Source organism: Globicephala melas, chromosome 5 (assembly GCF_963455315.2).
Source record: "Globicephala melas chromosome 5, mGloMel1.2, whole genome shotgun sequence".
NCBI classification, from domain to species: Eukaryota; Metazoa; Chordata; class Mammalia; order Artiodactyla; family Delphinidae; genus Globicephala; species Globicephala melas.
The window spans coordinates 91,221,665-91,245,637 of NC_083318.1; the positions used below are offsets into that span (position 1 = coordinate 91,221,665).

Below are 23,973 nucleotides of genomic sequence, written 5' to 3' on the forward strand. Positions count from 1 at the left end.
CATTAATTTTACTTTATTTGAGTCGAGGTAGTATTTAAAAGGAGGTACATTTTTTATGCCATGTAATAAGAATAAAGCCACTACTTCTGCTCGCTTGTGATTTTCACTAAATTTTAAAATCCTGAAACTAGAAAAAATGGTAACCCTTTCATAGGTGAGGCTTTAGAACATCTGTATTATCAATCTCAGTGAACTTACAAAAAGATACCTTTTAATTTTAAAATTAATTGTATTTTGCATAGAAATGAGTCCTAAAAATCTGAATTTATATATAGAAGCCAAATAGACTATACAACCAAATAAAGGGTAAAGCAATGCTTACCCCCCTCCACCCACACCAAAAAATGCTTCAAAAACCGGTCAATCACCTTGTCATGCTTCCTTGTTTGGGGAAGACACATTAGTCCAAAACAGTGCAAGACTAAGATATAAATATATACAAAATTCACATGATAATTTTTTAAGGCAAAGAAATATAACAAGGTTAAAACTTTATTCCCAGTCTTCAATTCTAAATGCTGGATGGATGTTATTATAAAGAAACCTTTCAAAGAGCACATTTTAAACTACTCAGTAAATGATTTCACTGTAGCAATCAAGAATACATAGCTACATAGAGGAAAAATGAAAACCCCAACTGTCTTAAGCTATAAGAATAGGTGTTTGTGGCTTTAGATTCAGTCATTATAGACAGCTGTGAAAGTACTTTATCTCACTAATCTTAAACTGAAAGAAAGATGTATTTTGGCAAGCTGTGCTAATGACCCAAAACATTGTGTTAAAGACATGTATGTCAAGGTATATGTGAAGAATAATGAATAAAATTATTTCATAAAATGTTAGTGTGGACAAGAATCAATATTTTTCAAAATTACTTCATAAAGTAAGTAGACATTTAAGTAGATCCTCTATATCCTAAAGTTTATACTTATGTAGCTGTTTCAAGTAACTAAATTCCTTGCTTAGCACTGACCTCAAGAACCATTTCAAAGGACTGAAATGTACTAAGAGCTCTCCCTAACAAAGTTTGTGAGGATTTTTTGGCATGACCTGATAAAAGGTTCACAAAATTACTCAAATGGCCTCTGGAAATTATACTGCTCTTTTCAAGCTGTAATTAAGTAACTCTTACTCTGGAATAATTTTACTAGACATACATAAAATCAGAATCATGAAAATACATGCCTAGGAAAAAAAACTCAAACTTTGTCCTATCTTGGTTTCCTCAGTGAAATCTTACTTTTTAAGTTCACTGATTTTGTTGTCTGCTGGCAGACAAGAAGTAGCAGGCATGCCAGTTTGCGTCACAGTGTTTCCACAAAAGTTTTGTTTCCATCCTCGGAATAGGACTATTTTGCAGTGAGTTAACGCAAATATGAAATTTAAATATCTTAAATTACAAAGATTAAAAATTAATTATCATTTACATTATTAAAAGAATCTTCACGGCCAATTCAACTCACTAGATTTTCTTAGCTAATTAATTTGGATGTGAGTCTTAATAATGAGATCCGTAACTCCTGGTTGATAGGATCTATGTCTTTACTAATCTATTTCTACCATAACACTTCACACATCAAATGTCACAAACATAGCATATTTTATTTACTACATTTAAAATGTTTGAAAGAAACTAATACATTCAATTTTCAGAAAAAGCTTTGTAAGCGTTCTCTAACTAAAATGTTCTATTTCTCTGCTGGTTATCAAGAACTCAGGATGCATTCTGAATAGCACCCTTTTAGCCTCCAACTCCCCAACAAACACTCTAAACTGAGCAGCTCTGAAATAGTTAGCTCTTCTGTTGCTAATATATACTACCCACAGTAAGAAGGGTTCTTGTGGTAGAAGATGGAAAAGCAGTTATTATGCAAATACCACTGGTCTTATATTCTTATAGTCATATAGTAAATACTGTTTACATTATGGAAATCAAGGTTTATGCAATGTTTATGGCATAGACAATTGTGCTATCACACAATAAATGCATCCTGACGAACCTCACATTCTGCAAAATAGCACATTAAAAATAATGACTTAGGGAAAAAATAGGACTAGGGACATTCCACTCAAAACTTAAGCAACTCTAATCAGAACACCACAAATAAAGAAATATGTCTTAACTTTTAAAAGAAAAGAGAACCCTGTTACAGCACTTTCAAGAAAGAACATTTAGCCAAACTAAGCCAAGACAAAGAAATTCAGGTGGATGAGAATCACATTAAATATATTATTTACTCTTTGACTTGGGGTATTCAAGTGTGTTAGTATACTTTACATTCAGCTTCTATTATCCAGTGGTACAAAACCTAAAAATATTGGAAAAACCATGTATGAACCAAAGTACCCTCAGCCTTATATTACTGCCATCATTCACCTTAGATATCCATATGTATGATCTAAATCAACACATTTTTGAAATTACCCCAGGAAAACAAATATAGACTAGAATTGTCCCAAGCAAACTGAAACATGGTCACTGCATCTATTTAATAATTGTACGTGAGCATTCATTTGCTTTAAATAAACATTCAATGGAGCAGAACAGTTTTACTAAAATATCACTGACTTCGATCCATTACATAGAGTCATGATAATAAAGTAATATAAATTATTATTTAATTAGCAATAAAATATTTAAGTCTATACACCGAACTCCTTAAATTACCCAAACACATCATTTACTTTAGTTTCTCTTTGCAAATGAAAATCCCATTTGTTGCACTGCAAATGTACACCCAACAAATTAACTCAATAGTTATGGGCACTATGTTCCATTTGATAAAACGTTATTTAAGAATATGTCTACTTGACACTCAAAAGCTCAAGACTTCCTAAGAAATGTGTCTAAGTTGTCTATAAGATATGCTGGCAAAATGGCTTTGAAATATATGCATATGCAAAATCTCATCCCAAATCCATATTTTTGTAAAAGAAAAAAGACAATTTGAATGTTGAAAGGCACATGATTTATAATTAATAACTTCAGATGTAATTCCTTAGTATAAATAGTCTAATATCAGAGAAAGAAAAAAAATTAAGATAATTTACTTTAGCATACTACAGCTTCACCCCAAATCACAAAGGAGATTAAACCAAAATTATAAAATTCCTTTCACTGGACATCCGGCCCCCACCACATATCCCCCAACAAAATCAAAGCCATCCTTTCCCAAAATGATACCCCAATACATTCTCCAATGAATTACATAATAAATGAGATGAGTCAGGAACAAAACAAATTACAAAGTTTTAAAACTGTGAAGGTAAAATATACTAGCTAAGGAAGGTGACCTAAAACTTACATAAAAAGATATATAAGAATTTGAAGAGTCTGCTATCAAAAACTTAACAAACTCTTCTGTGAGCAAATCCAAGAGAAAGTAGCTATAGTACATTCTAAAAATTCCCCATTCTCTTCCCAACACATCTCCTTCTATTCATGGCTCCATTTGCCTCAAATTATGGCAACAGGACATCAGCAATTATACCACAGCTATAGAAATTATTTCCACACTTGCCCCGGGCCCTTCCCCGTAGGCCGCTAAAAAATGTAGCCTCCCTCTGCAGGTGCCCATGCATGTTCGTAGGGCAGGAAGGGGGGGGGGGCAGAAGGAGAGGGAGACAAGAAAAGTGGGAGGAAAAGAAAAGTGGGGGGGGAAACTCCAGCAGGACAAAGAAATAGTCTCGCAGGCACTTTTCAGCAAGAAGTCATCTATTTACCTGAAGAAAACACTTTCTCAATTTTCCATTACCTTATATAAATATCCTCATTAATTTTACCTCTTCTAATCCCCTTCAAAACATTAACTGTAGGGCTTCCCTGGTGGCGCAGTGGTTGAGAGTCCGCCTGCCGATGCAGGAGACACGGGTTTGTGCCCTGGTCCGGGAAGACGGGAAGATGCCGCGGAGCGGCTAGGCCCGTGAGCCATGGCCGCTGAGCCTTCGCGTCCGGAGCCTGTGCTCCGCGGCGGGAGAGGCCACAACAGTGAGAGGCCCGCGTACAGCAAAACAAACAAACAAACAAACAAAACAAAACAAAAAAACCCATTAACTGTAGAGGCATACCCCAGAAATTTACAATTACAGTTCCCTCTGCCTGGAATTCACTGAGATTTTCAAATGCCTTGTTTCTTCTGAACATTCAGGTTTCTATTTAAATTTGTCATTCCTTACAGCAGTACTTTTTGACCCTATGAACCCTCCTCCTCTCTGTCATGGTCTACCCCCATCACCTTGACTTCATTTTTTAATAGTATTAATGATAATATTAAATTGTATTATTTATTTTCTAGTTAAATTATATACTGCCAGTCTTTTATATAAGTCCCAAGAAAGTAGGACCTTCATCTGTCTTTTTCACTGCTATAACCAAGAGCAGTACACCTAGGAGGCAGTCAATAAATATTTGTTGAATGACTATTATATCATTAAATATATTTAACTTTGACAAGTCCTTTATTTTGAGACCCTGAAATATGTCTCTATGCTTTTCATATTTTTTCATTGCCTTAAAAAAATTTCTGACAACAGAGTATATCCATGAAGTCTATCTTTTTCACCTAGAGGAGTATTATTGTAATGAAAACTCATACAGTTAGTATATATCCTTTTTTGAAGCTAGAAAAACATTAAACACTAAAAATGTTCTTGTGCTAACAAAGATTTACTTATATTTTTAACCCATCATGAATTTCAGAATCCTAAAAAAGAACACAGAAGAGCTTTTGTCTCTTGTCTGCATTGATTACAGAACAAAATAGGCTTATATTATAAAATAAAATAAAGACAGGAGGAACATTTTTGTCCAGATTATTTAAATATTGAAAAAGTCTATCATAATAGACTACAGAATCTCCCCACCTGAATTTTTTTAGAAAGTGCCAGCCAATTCAAAGGTCTGCTTCCATTCAGCATTTAATAAAGAAGCAACTTTACTTCCTCGATGCTATGGACTAAAATGCTTGTGTCCCTACAAAATCATATGTTGAAATCTACCTCACAATGTAATGCTATTAAGAGGTGAGGCCTTTGGGAAGTAATCAGGATTATATGTCATGAGAATGGAGCCCTCATGAATGGGATTAGTGCCCTTATAAGAGTCATAAGAGAACTTGCTTCCTCTTTTTGCTCTCCACCACATGAGTACAAGAAATCGGCTGTCTGCAACCTGGAAGAGGGTCCTCACTAGAACCTGACACCACACTGGTACCCTGAGATCTCAGACTTCCAGCCTCCAGAACTATGAGATGTAAATTTCTGCTGTTTACAAACCACTCAGTCTATGGTACTTCCTTATAGCAGCCTGAATTGACTAAGACATTTGGAGAGTTTGGGGGCATATCACTTCATATTTTCTTTATCCACACTCTTAGAGCAGTGGTTCTCAACTTTAGCTGTACACTAGAATTAACAGATAAAGTACTAATGCCTGGGCCACATCCTCAGATATTCTGATTTAATCATTCGGGGGTATTGGCTTGGGCATAAAAATTTTGAAAAGCTCTCTAGGTAATACAAATGCAAGACCAAGGTTAAACCACTGCTTAAAAGATAAAAGATTAATAACTCCATCATGAAAGTAGTTTACTATATGAAGACAAAAATAACTTCCCTTAATTGAAAAGCATTTAGCTGTTCTAACTGCCATTAGCTTTTGTTTACATTCAAAAACAGCCAAACATTTTATAAATCACATAAAAGACATCAGAACCTTTCCTTCTCATACTTTCTCTCCATTCACAGGTGGGCAGGGTCAGACTGTCTCCCTGTGAGCTGAACAAAGGCACTTTAGTTTAACATTCAGGCAGAGGGGCAGGGTTCTCTGAGGCAGGCCATTATGTATGATTATAATAACGAAAGCAATGAAAAGCAAGGGTTAAAGTAAAAGAAACAAATCTAACACAGAGTCAGATTTTGCTCTTCCCTGTTGCACTCTCAGGAAAGCAGGGTTGGTGCCCTGGGAGGTGTGTTAAGGGTGAAGCTCAATTATTAAATAAACACATCAAAATACCTCTAATGTACTCAGCACTATGCTAGGCACTGATGAATAAAACTGGATCACAGTAGTCTTGTAGTCAGGCATTCACCTCTACCTTTCAGATGCCCCCACCTCAACCAACACCATGATCACTCTCTCCTTTCCATCAGAGGTTGGACTGTATCAGGAATACAACTGTAATACCAAATGTATACCTTTGGGGAACTAGTGTTCAAGTTTAACTACAGGTTTGTTGAATGTCAAGCTGTTTTTACTCAAGGATTACTCATAGGATTTAGTCAATCCTAGTAAAAAAGAAATTGATTCTGTAAAGAACAGGTATCTTGGAATATAAAATGACCTCACTACTCATCTGTTTAAATGGTGCTAGGGTAAAAAGTTAAGATTCTTATCTCATCACATCATGTATCACAATATAAAATAAATTCTACTAAGACTGGATTAAAAACCATATAGACGAATATTATCTGATCTCCAGAAGAGGAAAGATGTTTTTAAATATAAAATAAGAGAAATTATTCAAAGAAAAAGACACACTTATATAAAAGTTTTGCAAAAAAATAAAAAGAGGGCTTCCCTGGTGGTGCAGTGGTTGAGAGTCCGCCTGCTGATGCAGGGGACACGGGTTCGTGCCCCGGTCTGGGAAGATCCCACATGCTGTGGAGCAGCTAGGCCTGTGAGCCATGGCCGCTGAGCCTGCGCGTCCAGAGCCTGTGCTCCACAATGGGAGAGGCCACAACAGTGAGAGGCCCGCGTATCGCAAAAAAAAAGAAAAACCATACCAAAAATATGTAAATAACTCAGAAAAAATTCATCACATTTGACAAAGATTCACATCAATACATAAAGATTCTCTCAAAAAATAAAGCCACAATTTCCTTAGCAAAATGGCCAAAGGACATTTAAAAAATGTATTTCCAGTAGAAAAACTAACCCAGATATCCAACAATATAAATGCACAGTAAGTTATATTCTCAGGCTAGAATATTATGCAATCACCAAAAGAATTATTTTCAAGAAAAAGTAATAAAATAGAATAAAGCTCAAGGTATATATATTAAAAGGACATAAAATTCTAAAGTCTAGTAAAAATAAACCAGATGTGAGCAAAAAGATACAAATATTCAAATATTTATGTTTTTCCTTTATGCTTCAAAATGTTTACACTAAATACATATTAATGTAATTAACAAAAAAGTTTCAAAATCCATACCCCTTGATCTAGAAATGTACAATAAGTTTTCCGAAATCTAAAGGAAAACACAGGAAAATACTCATTGCAGTATTATTTATAATAGCAAAAGAAGAAATAAAAGTCAATTTGACATATTTATTTGATATTTTCAGCAAATATTTAAGGACACAGCAAAATATAAATAAGGTGTGAGGGGAAAAAATAATCAAGACATATAATATTTTTAAATAACATGGTCCCAATTTGTTAAAAAGGTGCATATATCTGTATTTGCATAAAGAATGGACTGAAAGGAAACATATCAAAATATAACATTGTTCATTTTAACTTTCTTTGAACCATTTTACAATTTCCAAGTTTTGTATACGATTTTATAATTAATAAAGTTTTCCACCTCATTCCTAAAGACCTGACAATAGAGTGTTTGCCATTAGTAATAACCTGAAACAGTTTATTTTAAATTGCTTCAAAATGCAGCTGAGAGCAATTTTTAGAATTTTTCACTAAGTATGTTTAGGCCTCCTTAAAATGTACTATGAAATATAAGCATATTAGATGCTGGTATATAAACACAGTACTCTATCAACAGTTAACATTGGCAGTCAATTGTTTCACAAGTATCTGCAATGGAACTGCTCGACACTGAGTAAATATTGCATGTATAAAATATGAAATGACTTTACAACTAAACAGATGAGGGCTAGAAAGACTATAAGATGTGGCACTCTATTAGCCATGAAAGATAATTCATTGCAAATTTGCCATAACTTAGTCTATTTTAGTATAATTCTCTCCACAACCCAGAAGTTTAAATATAGTGACTATATGGTTTACAGTTACAACAAAATAACTGGCACTTGACTAAGATTCCCATCTCTTTTAAGACAATGGACAACAGGCAAAGAGGGGTATGATAACTGAAAAGAAAGAAGTGAACACTACTTCTCCAACTTTCCGCTATATCCAGCAGTATTTGAGGAAAACAAAGCAGAGAACTTAAGTCCTATTTAGTTCAGGAGACAAAGACCAGAGGTTGGAGAAGCTGAGAAAACTAAAATTTGTAAGGCAGAAAACTGGAGAGAAGAACCGGGAACAGAACCACTACGGACCTGTAATCTAACAACCACAGGGGCTCCCACAGAGCTGGGATACAAAAGATTCAACCAGACAGAGGAGAGGGATTTCACTGAACACTTGGGGTACTCAGTAGAGAATCCAGAAAGGTCACACATACGAATGAGTAGGGCTTCTCTAACTTTAGAGTACAGAATACTAGATAAGAATGCTTCAAAACAAGCCTCAAAAGAATGAAGCTTATTTGCAAGTAACCTGCTAGCCAAAATTAAATTCAATACTTTTTAAAGGACAATAATATTTAGACATTTGACAATGTTATATCACACTGTCCAACACCAAATAAAAATTACTAGACTTGCAAAGAAGCAAGAAAGTATGTCCTATAACTGGGGGAAAAAAAAACAGATAAGCAGAAACAGACCTTAAAATGACAGGCATAGAATTAGCGAACAAGACTCTTAAGCTCTTTAAAATATGCTCAAAGACACAAAGAAAAATGTGAACATATTGAAGACAGAAATAAAAAATATAAAATTGAAAGATCACACAGAATTTCCATAGCTGAAAAACACAGTATTTGTTACTGAAAATTAACTGAATCACACTGCAGAGTAAAGGACCCATGAACCTGAGACAGAGCAATAGAAACTATCCAAACTAAAGCTCAAAGAGAAGAAGACTGAAAAAATGTACAGAGGCAATGCTACCTTTAGCAGGATGTAACAGTGTGTAATTCCGAGGAAGAGAGAGGAAGAGGACAGAAAAAAAAAAATACTTAAAGAAATATTGCTGAGAAATTCTTGAAATGAGAAAAATATAAGCTCACAAATTCAATAAGCTCAACAAATTTCAAGCAGGATAAACTCAACAAATTTCAAGCAGGATAAACACAAAGCAAACTGCACCAAGGCATGTAACAATAAACCCACTGAAAATCAATAATAAAGGAAAAAATCTTACAACACCTACAACGCTACATGCAGTGAAAATATCCTTCAAACCTAAGGGGAAATAGATATTTACAGACAAAACCTTAGAAAGTTTGTTGTCAGCAGACCTGCACCATAAGAAACATTAAGGAAAATTATTCAAGTGGATGTAAATTATTCAAGTAGATACCCAATAAAACTGAATTCGTGCAAAGTAATGAAGAACACCAGAGTGATACAAAAATGCATATCTTTTCCTCATTAAAAAAAATCTTTAAATAATAATAATCTATTCTGGAGATTCACAACATATGTAGAAATAAAATATATGGCAATAATTCCACAAGAGACACAGAAGAGAAATAAAATAAACTGGTATAATATTCCTAACATTATGTGTTAAGTGGTATATTATTATGTGAAGGCAGCTATGGGTTAAAATACGTATACTGCAAACCCTAAAACAACCACCTAAAAATAATAAAAAGAGGTATTAAGGCAACAGAGGTAATAAAGTGGAATACTAAAAATACTCAATCTAATAAAATACATTAACAATGGAAAAAGGGGCAATAACAAATGGGACAAGTAGAAAACAATTAGCAAGATGGTAGACTCAAACATAAAATATTGATAATTACATTTAGTGAAAATGGACCAAATACACTGACTAAAAGGCAAAATTGACAGTCTGGATAAAAAGGCAAGAGATAACTATATGCTGTCTATAAGAAACACACTTTAAATATAAAGACAGAGAGAGGTTAAAAGAATGGAGAAAGATATACCAACAAAGTAGAATCTAGACAAAACAAGGGATACTAACAAAGATAAAGAGGAACATTTAATTACATAAAAGGATCAATTTAGCAAGAAGACATAATAATCCTAAATGTTTATGTACCTCATAACCAACCTCCAAAATATAATGGAGCAAAAACTGACAGATCAGAAAGAAAACACGAGACTCTCCATAATTATAGTTGAAAATTTCAAAACTCATGTCTTAGTAGTTGGTAGACAAGTAGACAGAAAATCAGTCAGGATATAAAAGACTTGAACATTATTAATTAACATAATCTAATTGACATTTATGGTACATTCACCCCAACAACTGCAGAGAATATATTCTTTTTAGGTATGCATGGAATATTTACCAAAATGAACCATATTTTGGACCATAAAACAAGTTTCAATACATTTAAAAGAACTGAAATCAGAGTACAGTATATTCTCTGGCCACACATAACTGGAAACCTACAACACCCCAACATTTTAGAAATAAAACACTTTTACATAATCCACAGAACCGTTCTCAAAAATAGTTCCTCATCTGAACCACAGATGACCAAAAATGACTTGAATGACTATTTTCTCAATTCTCCCAAGTATGTTATATAAACAGTATCATTATACAGGCACAGGAGAAAAGAGATGTCTTAAGCATTAAAGTGTAATTCTCCCATGAAACCCCAGCTGAGAAAAGAATGAGTCAAAGAGGAAATCACAAGGAAAATTATAAAACATTTAGAACTAAGTAATAATGAAAACACAACACATAAAAATGTGTGGTATAACCAGTGTATGAAAAGGAAATTTATAGCTTTTGATACTCACAGTAGAAAAGAAGAAACATTAAAAATGCAAATTATCAATATCAGGATTGAAAGAGGGAAGATTATTACAGACCTTACCGTCATTTAAAGAGTACAAGACTGTTATGAACAACTCTATGTCAATTAATTCAACAACTTAGATTGAAATAGACAAACTCCTTACAATACTTAGAACTATCAAAACTGACAATGAAAAGCTAAACAGCTATATTTCTATCAAAGAAACTGACCTTTTCATTAAAAATTTTCCCACAAATAAAACACTAGGTATAGATGACTTCACTGGTCAATTCAAACAAGCTTTCAGAAAATAGAAGAGAAAGATATACTTCCAATCACTTTATGAGGCTAACATTTCTCTAATACAAAAATGGTCAAAGGTTTTTTAAGAAAAGAAAACTAAAGATCACTATGCCTTGTGAAGAACAATAATCTTTAATAATATACTAGTAAACCAAAGCCAGCCATATCCAAAAGGGGTCATACATCATGACCAAATGAAGTTTATCCCAAGAATACAAAGTTGGCTTAAAATCCAAGAGTCAATTAATATAATTCACACAATAACAGAATAAAAGAGGAAAATCATAGGATCATCTTAATAGAAACAGATAGAACACCCGACAATTCAATATCTTTTGAACCTAGGTGCCAAGTTCAGCTCTCACTAACCCACCTTAGAGGTGCTCACAGTACATGTTTTGAGTACAGTTGACCCTTGAACAACACGGTGGGGCGGCGGGCGGGGGGCGGTTAGCTGTGCTGACTCCCATGCAGCTGAAAGTCAGAAGCCTTACAGTAGGCCCTCTGTATCCATAGTTCTGCATCTGAGAACCAACTGTTCAACTGCCTGCAGATCATGTAGTATCAATACTTTAGTATGGATTTATTGAAAAAAAATCTATGTATAAGTGGACCTGCCCAGTTCAAGCCTGTGTTGTTCAAGGGTCAACTGTGTTATAGTTACATTTTAACATGCTCTTTTTTTTGTCTCCATTGATTCTTTTATTTCATATGTATTTTTGTAAGCCACATAAGTAACTTGGAACAAAGCAGAGAGTTATCAATAAATGTAAAATACCTTATTCAGTGAAATAAACTGAAATGCTTCAACTAAAAAAAAAATATATATTATTTTTGATAATAAAAATTCCCAGCAAACTAGGGATAGAAGGGAACATCTCAACCAGATAAGAGAATCAAAAAATGAATATAGATAACATCATACTTAATTAGGAAAAACTAAACTTTTCCCCCTAACATCAGGAACAAGGCAGTGTTGTCCACAGATCACCAATTCTATTCAGCATTTTATTGGAGGTCCTACCTAGGGCAATAAAGGAAGAAATAAAAAATTAAAGGCATAAAAATAGGGGAGAAAAAACTGACTTAATTTGCAGTGGTGACCATGTATGTAGAAAATCCTACCATCAAACAATCCTGGTAGAACTAGTGAATTTAGCAAGCCAGTAGGATACAAGGTCAATATACAAATGTCCATTGCATTTCTATATATAAGCAACTGCCAAATAAAATATAAAGAATTATCATTCACAATAATTTAACAAAACATAAAACACTTAGGGGATAAAGGACATTAGAATATGCCACCCCAAAATATACCACTTTGGCATAAGGATTATTTTGACTGAAGGCAACTGAGAGGCAGATGCAGAAGGAACTCTATGCCCTACCCTTTTCTGCCTAAAAGAACACAAATGTCCCCTTTGTGAAGCATACCCTCCTGCCCTCTCCCAAACCAGGAAGAGGAGAAAGACTCAATCACTGGAGATGACTCTTTTCACTGGTGATGGCTCCAACTTAAGTCTGCATAAGAAACTTCAATAAATAATCCTTATCTACCAATTAGTTTTCCCATATAGTTACCTTCCTACAATTTACCACCCTAGAAGCCCAAATTCTTTTTCCTTTGGCTAGTCAGGACACAATTTATCACCCTTTGTTAAAATGGCATATAAGCTCACAAGCCTAACTGCTTCTTTGGGTTTTCACTTCTTTTCTATGAGGCCCCCCCATGTGCATGTGTAATAAATCTTCTCTCCTGCTAATCTGCTATCAGTTTAATTTGCAGGTCTCAGTCACTGAATCTAAGAGGGTAGAGAAGTTTTTCCTCCCCTACAGGGACAAATTTAACAGAACATCTGCAAGGCCTGAACAGTGAAAACTACACAAAAGTTATGAGATAATTAAAGAAAATGTAAATAAATGGCCATCATGTGGGCCAACATTATGTGAGCTATACAAAATACATTTCTAAATCTGATATAGCCAAGAAACCATGAGTTTGCAACCTCTGCTCCGGATGTTCTAAATTTTATCCTTGAAACAAACCAGACCACCAAAAAACTGAGTACTCAGGCTACAGTACTATTTTTTTTTAACCCAACTGAATTTTAACAGAAAACCCTTCGCTTACATTCTGTAGAAACAATATAAAGCTTGTTTACTTTTGGAATGATGAAGTTATTTATTACAACAAGCAGTTCCTCCAATACAGGGGCCCAAAGAAAAAAATTTTTTGAGACCTAAATTGCACGAAATATATCAGTTATCCAGATCATGTAGTATGGTTGTGCAGTTTATGAATAACATAAACCTCAAAACTCATCAAGTTTCTAATTTGGCTCTGGTTGCTAGTAAATTCAATCTAAGTCTAGTAATTATATATTGTATATGCTTTTCTGTGTACTACTTTTACCTCTGGTCTTCATTTACTATTTCTGCCTTTTGTATTTTTATTTTTTATAATATATACTTTTATAAGCTACTTCAAATTCTTTTGTGGGATGAAACATCTTTTACATAAATACAGAAGTAATTTTTTTAATTTAAAAAGAGCCAAGGTATCCATATTAAAGAATTTAACATTTACCAAGGACATTACAGAGACATTAAAATATTTTAAATGTACACAGTTTCGCATTACTTTTTAAGAGCAGAAAAGGGTAGTAGACAATCAACTTGAAAGGAAAGCTAGAGAGAGAAAACCCTAGGGAAGGAGTAGGACTTTGAATAATGAATAGATGTTGAAAAGGGTAGCAGGTAAACAATGTAAGTACTAACAGAATATTAGAATACAATGTAAAGGCAAACAATTCATATTAAGTATGGTAAAGATAAAGTTGGGTGGGTATAAGAATGTCAAATAAAAGATAGTTACATGAGAGATACACACCATCATCTCAAACTTTTTGTTTAGACGTTACTGAAGCCACTGTCTTAAGAGTTCTAGTTAAGACTTTTATATCTAGAAGGGATCTTAGAGAAACTATATGGTACAATTTAACTTTAGAAATTAAGAAGCACGAGAACAAAAAAAAAAATTATTTCAAGTAATATACGAAGACTCTAAGTCTTAGAACTCCAACCTACTGATCACCTGGGTTGATTTGAGTAATGTGATTAACTTTTAGTTCTTCTTCCTCATTCCATGTATATACCTAACCAAAGCTAAGAGTTCAAAGAACTTCCCAAGAGAAAAAGATAGGAGGGTAATTCCTTCATTGTATAACTCAAATTAAAATGACAGGGCTTCCCTGGTGGTACAGTGGTTGAGAATCTGCCTGCTAATGCAGGGGACACGGGTTCGAGCCCTGGTCTGGGAGGATCCCACATGCCGCGGAGCAACTGGGCCTGTGAGCCACAACTACTGAGCCTGCACGTCTGGCGCCTGTGCTCCGCAACAAGAGAGGCCGCGATAGTGAGAGGCCCGCGCACCCAGATGAAGAGTGGCCCCTGCTTGCCACAACTAGAGAAAGCCCTGGCACAGAAACGAAGACCCAACACAGCAAAAATAAATTAATTAATTAATAAACTCCTACCCCCAGCATCTTCTTAAAAAAAAAAAAGAAACAAGCATTTACTGTGTTCAAGATACAATGCTAAGTCACGGAAGACACCAAGAATAAAACTATTCACAGAAAATGATATAATAACACTATAAGCTCAAGACAATGAAAAAGGAAGCCTATTAAATATACTCTAGAAATACTTAAAAATCAATGTCAATATAATTCAGCATTCTCACTTACCTATCACACTTTATAAAAGATATATTCTTTGTAATTCATAAAATATTTACAGAATGATGATCCACCTGACAAGATTTTTTTCAAATGACATTTATAGAGCTTAATCTTAATATTTTGGTTTTTAAATAAATAAAGTTTCATAGAAGAAAGCAATTTTCCATCTACTATTATCACCATTTACTTTATTTCATAGATAAAACCAAGAAAATCAGGAAAAAGAAACTGAGAAAGATATTTTGGGAAGATAACAAATATTGTACAAATGTGACAAAATAATAAAAAGGAAAACTTTCCAATGTCTGTGAACACTTAAACACCAGCACAAGTTTTTGGAAAATCTTAACCAGTATTTCCTATGGAACATAAGAATTCAGAAACTGTATTTCTCAAACTTGCTTAAACAGTTCATACAAATACATGTTGATCTTTTTATGATGACAGTGCATAAATTACAAATGTAGAACATGTGACAAAGACTAGGGAAATGGCAACAGGACAAATTCAAGGTTAAAACCAGTTAAGGATAAACACTAGTTAGACAAAGGAGAAGGTCAACAAATGAGAAGGTCTGTAATCAAGGAGCTAGGCTTATTCAAACATCAAGTAGAAGAGCAGAATCTAGACCATCTGTAGCAGGAATAAGAAATCAAAATAAAGTGGGCAGCAGGTATCAAAACTAAGAGAAAGAGGCTAAATGATAAAAGGTCTGAGACTAAAGAAGGAATTCAGAGAGCAGAAAACACCAACAAGCAGTTTAACACTGGCTCAACATTGTTCCTCATCTCAACAGTCCCTTGGAATTTGGAGTTTGGGAGAAGAGTTGCAGCACTTAAGAAGCGTAAAGACAGAGATGTGCAGATGTAACTGACCATCTTTTCCTATGGGACCACATGATTTCAGTGCCAATTTCAAAATTAAATTGTGGCAAAAACACAGTACATATAAATACAAGAGGAAAGTATGAAGTAGATTTTAAATGACTTAATTTGCTACTATGCAAAGGAATTTGAAACAGCTTAGTCTTTGGATAACCAAGATATATATTATCTTAATCTCATTTTTCATTTTCATAGACAATATAAAATAGAACTAGTCTCAAAGAAAGAACTTCTGTGACTGCATGAAAACCAGCTGGCCCCTGTGACAGAATATAGAAAAGAAGCCTAAAACCTTCAAAAAGAAAAATATTCAAATTTGACAAATACTTCATATACTTGTTTCTACTAGCTAAGATAGGAATATTCAAATAGTTATAATTGATAAAGTCCTTTCCTAATCATTTAGAATTGTAACATATGACATTTGATGAAATTTATAACCCATTCAAGTTTTTAATTATCCTTACCAAAATCAAAAGTGTTACTTACAGAATGTTATTCCTCAAGCAAAACCACTTTCTACTTATGTCTAGCTTCTTTCACTCACTATTTCACTCGGGAATCCTCAAAATCCTTTTTCATAAATTCTGAATGACTAATCTAGGGCTTATAATTGTAAAGCAGTATTTAAATTTTTTTCCACAAAATGTTTCCCATGTCTTAAATCTGCTACATTGTAGTTGAAGGAAAAAGAAACCTAGAAAGAGTGACAAAGTGATTAGAGAGAAGTTGGGACTATGTGATAAATTAAGAAATTTGATAAAATGGTAAAAGAAAACATTTTAATCAATAGACTTAAATCTAAATCTTAGTTTTATGCCATTACTGACTGTAAGGTTGGGCAATATTCTAAACCAGCAGTTATTCAGGTATGGTCCACAGGATCCATGGGGATCCTCAAGACTCTTTCAGAGGGTCTCTGAAGTTAAAACTATTTTTATAATACAGTACTAAAATGTTATTTGCCTGTTTCACTGTGTTGACACTTGTACTGATGATACAAAAGTAATGGTGGGTAGAACTGCTGTTTCCTTTACACAAATCATGGCCATATCATGAATCATCATATTCTTCTGTCATGCACTCATAATTAAATGAAAGAAAAAAAAAAGGTGAGTTTCCATTATGAAGCAGTAAAAATTACTAATTTTTAAATTTTCAACCTTGAGTATATTACTTTTTAATATTCTGTGTAACAAAATGGGAAACATTTCTGCTGCATACCAAGGTACTGTAGTTGTCTCAAGAAAACACATATAAATGTGAGCTAAACCAATAGTTTTTTTCACGAACACCAATATCATTTCAAGGAAAACAACTCACTTTCTTTGTCATCAGTGATAAGCTTTCAAGTATACATTACAATTTTGGAAAACATATCTGTCATCGAATGTGACAGCTTCCCACTTTTTTACTTTTCTAAGGACAACAGTGGTGATGATATTAGCAAATGTTATTACTGCAGAATAAAATGCAGCAATATTTGGAAGTCAGTAAATCAGTATTTTCCAATTGCCAATGTATGGCGCTACAAAATCATGCACCAAGAGATCTATTCAAAACACACAAAAAAACAGTGGGTTTTAATTGAACAGAGTTCATAAAATTCATTGATAATGTTTCAGATTACACACTGCAACTGACCTCCAGGAAACCCCCATTTGAGTAGTTTTAGGAGTGGTATCAAAGAAGAATATCCACAATTATCAAAAGGGTTATTAAAATATTCTTCCCCTTTTTTAACCCTCATATAAACGTGACATTTTCTTCTTAGACTTCCTCCAAAATAATGCATTGCAACAGACTGAATATAAAAGCAGATATATGAGTCCCGTTATCTTCTATTAAGCCAGACTTAAAAGATATTTGTAAAAATGTAAAATAAGGCCATTCTTCTCAGTTGTTGTTCTTTTGGATAACAGGGTTTTTTTTATAAAATTATGTTAACATGTAATGACACAATCCCTCTGTATAATAACTTAAATTTTCAACAAATTGTAACTAATGTGGTCAATTTCTATTGCCACCATAAAATTATGTGGGCATCCTACGTACAACATATACCTATCTATTGACATATAGCCAGTTAGTTAGAAGCGTGATTCCATCCAAGACCAATATTAATGGCCAATATTAATCTAACCACTCATTAAACCAAAAGTTATCTCACATACATTTACAAACACCTCCTGAAAGACGTTTGTCTTGGCAAATCTGGAAGCTATATATTAAAACCGAACCAATGATTAAGCAGGACTTTGATACTCAGCAAGTTTGTAGTGATCAAGTCATTTCACATCAGACTGAGTTCTTCAGTCAAGGGTCAGAACAGGGCCCCTAACAATTCAGAACCAGGAAAAGTGCCAATGTTGCTACATGTATATGCAGGTAATACATGATGTAGACTTTTCCTAATGCAAGCTGCACAGCATCCTCCACATTAACCACTGGACTATGTTGGATTAATGTGGGACCAGTGGCATTTGGATGACCCTGCCTTTACTCTCATGTGAGAGTAATAACAGATTAATTCACATACCTCTAGTTATACTATCTTTTTGCAAGCTGTTTGAAGCCTTTATACTCCACTAAAATATCAGTCTTCTTTAGAGGGATTATTAACTAACACAAGTGTATCTCTTAGTCATCTTCTACTACTCCTATATGCATTCTCCCAAAGTTGGTGTGTGAAAGCAATGTTGCAACTTCTGCCCCTCTGTTCAAGATAGACTCGACTTTCAAATAAGAGTATTCATAAAGCATAATATAGCAGGGACATGAATGTGTGTATGCAGAGTATATGTAAGCATATATCTGAGTGTGTTGCATGAAAAAACACATATATACATAAGAGTATTCATAAAGCATAATGTAGCATGAACATGGATGTGTGTATACAGAGTATATGTAAGCATATATGTGAGTGTGTTGCATGAACATACACATATATACATACACATTATGTATAGCAACATACTGACTGAATTGGTAATAGAAAAATCTTTACAGATAAAAAGATGAAAATGGGATCCAGGGGACTTTCCAGACAGCCTGACATTCATAAATAGGCATAACAATTAGATAAGCACAAAAAAGATAACGTAAAGGTGCTTAAAGAAAGATATTTGCGTACTAAAAAATTCAGAATGCTAAAAACATGGGTTTCAAACTATTCAGATGAACAAATGAAGTAAAATACTAGTATTCGAATACAAATCTATACACATCCTGAATCCAAGAATGTTTGAATACCAATGACAGACATTCTATCTTCCGAATTTTTACTTTTATGAAGCAAAGTTAGCTGGACTAATAAGCTCATTGAATTTCAAGTGCCTAGCATGTTAAAGATGCTCAATGCTGGAGCGAAATTATAAGATTCAATCTGCCCCAAATGTCTAATCTTTCCAAAGCCTCTTAATGAATGGAAAATGTTACTTACATTAATTCAAATAATTTACATATTTAGCTAAACTTTTCTGTCTCCAGATCAAATTATATTTATGTCCTAAGAGTAACTCCAACTATTCCTAGTGAAAAATGTCACCAGTATTATACTAACTATATAGATACAGAACTTTAGAAATCCATGGAAGACTTACTGATAAAATATATAAATGATGTGCATTACATAAGCCAATCTATTTTATAGACTAAAAAGAAATATAGGAAGTAACTGTCAAAAGAGTCTACTTCACAGAGATTTTATATCATTACTAAAAATAATTTTTATGATAAATAGCAAATGGACTTCCCCTGTTTAGACGAAAATACACTATTTACCACTAGTCCATAATGGTGACAAATCAAAAGGAAACAATAGTGTCCCTGTGACTCTTTCAAGCTTATTTTATTAAAAACCCTCTGATGTCAAGATAAATACAGAGAAAGAAATGGTTCCATAATAAACCTACTTAATATGTTTAAATCTGCCCCTTAATTTAGTTACACCCTAAACAGTTCAGCCAAATCCTCAACCACTGAATCTCTAAGGAACAACGATAGAGATTTAAGGCTTTTAGATTATGCATTACAACCTGTCAAATCAAGTACAGATGAAGCTAGAAACTGGTGCTAGCTGACAAAGGAAGAAGATTGGGCATGAGAGTTATTATACTTAACACTGTAAATATTTTTTTTTTTGGGGGGTACACGGGCCTCTCACTGTTGCGGCCTCTCCCGTTGCGGAGCACAGGCTCCGGACGCGCAGGCTCAGCGGCCATGGCTCATGGGCCCAGCTGCTCCGCGGCATGTGGGATCCTCCCGGACCGGGGCACGAACCCATGTCCCCTGCATAGGCAGGCGGACTCTCAACCACTGCGCCACCAGGGAAGCCCTGTAAATATTTTTATTTTCAAAAACTTGCTACTTTTTTAAAGGAAAAATACATCAAATGCTATAACCTGAAGAAAGTATTTTGAATTTGATTAAAATTAAAAGATTTTTGAAAATTTCTCATTTCTAAAGCAATTCTTATAGAAAAACCACTAAACATGGTTCAAATAGAAACAATGAAACCAGAATATATAGTAATCAAGTTTCTGAAATGAACTTTCATATGTTTTATGTTTTCATATTTAAAAAGCTTATGTATAAACTTAAGGTTTATATACACAGCACTTGGTCACACAAATTTGGAATATACCCTTCCAAAAAAAGTTTGGAGGACTTTTTCTTCTTACTGATCTTTCTGAGTACTAAGATTCATTATTATATATGACTTAGAGGAAGAACATCAAAATTCTAAAATTATAATCAGCAAAAATAACATAAGCAATACAAAAAAAGAGATATTTACGTAGGCTCCCAGCCCTTTTCCATCATCTGTATTTGGCTATTTTCCTGAGTATTAGTTAAGGTGGGCAAAAGGAACAGAAACACTTTGACTACTTTGGTTTGGAGAAGAAAATTACTGACTGGATTATTTGCATAATTAAAACAAACAAGTTATTCTATTAAATCCATTATCTTGGAGAGCTGAGAAGCAATGATACAAGTTGAAATCAAGCTTTTCCAGTTTTACTATAAGTTTTAGAAACTTACAGTATTTTACTCAAGATTTTGATGATCATCTAAAAATTGAGGTTAAATACACAGGGGTATATATAATAAACAATCACAATTTAAAAGGTAAACCATAGCATTATGAGAATTAATCTGCACTAATTCACTGATATTGATTTTGTTTTCCTTTTATTAAAACTTAAATAAAAGCACCTTTTAAAAATGTAAGATTCAAAAGACCAAGTTACATTCAAAGAAGAAAAAAATAGCAGGAATTCAATGTTTAATGTAAATAATCAAAAATCTATATAAAATTCCAGATGCTCAATAAACAGTCATAAAGATGAAAATTATGGTGACAAACTTCACATATTAGAAGTTTGTTTGGCTCAATATTAGATACAATAATAAAATTGTCAATGTGACATATAGATGAACTTCATTATTAGATATTTACACAAGGAGCTAACCCATTAAAAATTTTTTTCTAGAAAGTTCACTGTATAAAATATATCTATCCACTTGCAATATGAGGTACTTTAGAATATGGTATATTTAGCTTCAGAGTTAGCAAGTCTATTCTTTTTAAACTTTTATTTTTAGCATTAGGTCATTATGAGCACTTTTAATTTTGGAAAAGAATATTTTATTACTAGTTGGAAAATTTTCACTTCTAGTCTGCCAGTAACTGACAAATACTCAGTTAAATAAAATAATATTAAATAAAGAGAAAACTCACTTAGTATGGTTTAATGCGACAGGTGTATAGGAACCAAATTAAGAGAAACTGAAAACTAGGACAAACAATAAAAATTACAGAGGTAAAATAACCTCTGTAACTAACTAGTGACTATGAACAAATTAGGCAACATAAAATCTTAACATGACATTAAACACTTCTGTGTTTAGTGGGAATAATGAAAAGCCAATTTTTAAGATAGTATTAGAAAAAACCTATACTTAAGGCATAAAACTATGCCCAAGTGGGTTTTCCCAGAAAATAAGTAAGACTTCTAAAATCTGTCATATGCTGAAATTTTAAATGACCAAAGAAAATATATAAATTTACTGAAATCTATAAGGTACGCTTCTTTTAAAATCCAAAGCAAAATTTTTAAAAAGCAAATAAATATGTCCCACTAGAACTTTATAATTAGACTTGTTTAATCTGAACCACTAATAGTCCTGTGACCACTGCTAATTATTGAAGTGCCTTGATGAAAGTATATATCACTATTTATAAGATACACCATACCACTTCTAAGGAGACTCACTAATTCTATCAAAATATAAAAAAGAAAAAGAAATGAAAAGAATGGAAATTAACCAGAGAATTCAACTCAGACAATAGCTCTTAGGAGAGGGGTAAAGAGTATGTTGGCAGGTGTCTGCAAGGAGCTAGATAATACAATGGAATCAGTTTTCATTCTGCAGAACAACCATGAGACTTGCTGCAATGTCAGCTCCAAGCATACACTGAGGGACTCCAGAAAATGCTCATTGATCATGCAGCACTTTATAATGCGCATAGGCTTTTTTCTCTTGTTAACCCCGCCTAGCTTCCCTTTGCAGCTTATTCTCCCAAGTCCTCTCCCCCTAACAAATTCTCTTCCTGAAGATAGTAAAATATTTAACGAATTATCTTAACAGTCTAAGTATTAGGAATACCACTCACCATCATGAAAATTAGACAGTTTTTTTTAATGGGGGGGAACCCTACAACCCCCAAAATAAGAAAATGGGATTTAAATATCTATATATCTATAAATACAAATATTTGATGGTATATTACATCCAAGGCCAAAACCAATTATAGTTTCACTTTGACATGTATTTTCTTGAACTGATTTATACGCAAATAGGTTCTATAACACTGACACAAACAGGAAAAAAAAGAAAACATAATTTAAAATTCTCATGACTCAAAATGCAGATTTTTGTGAGCTCTCAAGCATTAGTTAAATTTTACAGTCTTTTAATTTTTAATTTAATAATTTATTTTATAATGAAGTCACATGAAAAACCTAGAAGCAGAATGTACCAGCTAAATTAAGCAATTAGATTAATATATATGCTTAATTTTACCCTAGAAACTAAAATAACCAGCTGTTTTTAATAGTTAACTGCAAGCAGAGTTTTGGGCTTAGATATGTAAATGAATTCTAAGACATATGATACTAAACCTACTCAAAGCTGCTTTGCAGACCCCACCTTCTAATGAGTTAATCTAAAGGTCACCACCAGCAAAAGGCTTTTTATTAAGTCCGAGGCCCTTCCTTTCTTTTTCTTTTTTCCCCTATCAAACATATATCTACAATTTACAAAACATTAGGTTTAAACAAAATAAGGTTTTAGTAATCATGTGAACTAGATTGGCACATTCTCACACAGAATAAGGTCTGACCGTATCTTGCTTTTATGCTCTGCCTCTCTTTGCTCTCTCCTCTAATCTATTCATCTGTAAAATAATTCCGGCAGATAAGATTTCTTTGTTCAGATTTCAACTTTCATTTCATTTACAAACCTAGCCCTACCTCAAGAATGTCTTCTAGAACATATGCTTCCATTTCAGCCGCTGTCTCCACCATGTTTTATCAAACTGCCATGTTTCTTACTGCACTATGATTAGATCATTGCCAGCAGGAACACTCCTCTGTGTCAGCAAGGGAACAGGAAATGGAATGTTCTATTACATGCCTAAAGCAGCTTAGCTGTTCACTAGCCAGGCATCTACCAAAAGAGCAGGGGGTGACTCACTGTGTATTTTTTAAAGATACAGAAGCTCTATTCCAAAGCAAACTTCTGTCAAGTAATTTCAACAGGCAAAATAAAGTCTCTTATTTTACCATTTCAAATTTTTAAAACTCTAAAATTTCAAAAAAGAAATAATAACATTTTTTTAAAACCTATTTAAACACGTCTGGCTTCCTGGTTGAACAAAAGAGGTTGAAGTGGTTTACGTAGCAATTTATCCTTAGTAAAGCCTTGTAGTAAGATTAATGGCTGTATTAAATACGCAAAGAAGGATGCAAGGTAATACCAAATCAGGAATTTGTTACATCAGCCATATGTATTATGTAACACATATATTACAGGTGCTGACTTGAGGGTGCCGAAAGTAATAATTTAATGTAGTTTTTTAATGGTAAACTGGTTTTCTATAAACTAATCTGTTTGGAAATATCTAAGAGAAATGAGATTAACATTCAACAGATTTACAA

General features: G+C 33.5%; 1 protein-coding gene across 9 annotated transcripts in view; it reads right to left on the reverse strand.

Annotated features, from left to right (window-relative positions):
- Positions 1-23,973, reverse strand: part of ANKRD17 (ankyrin repeat domain 17) — a 161,769-nt gene that overhangs the window by 106,110 nt on the left and 31,686 nt on the right. Inside the window, exon 1 of one of the 9 annotated variants that reach the window (XM_030877836.2) lies at positions 23,287-23,416. The exons of the other annotated variants lie outside the window; for them this stretch is intronic. Coding sequence (XP_030733696.1) covers positions 23,287-23,340 — 54 coding nt within the window. The 5' untranslated portion in view covers positions 23,341-23,416. Of the gene's footprint in view, positions 1-23,286; positions 23,417-23,973 lie in introns of those variants that run through there. 9 annotated transcript variants of the gene reach the window in all.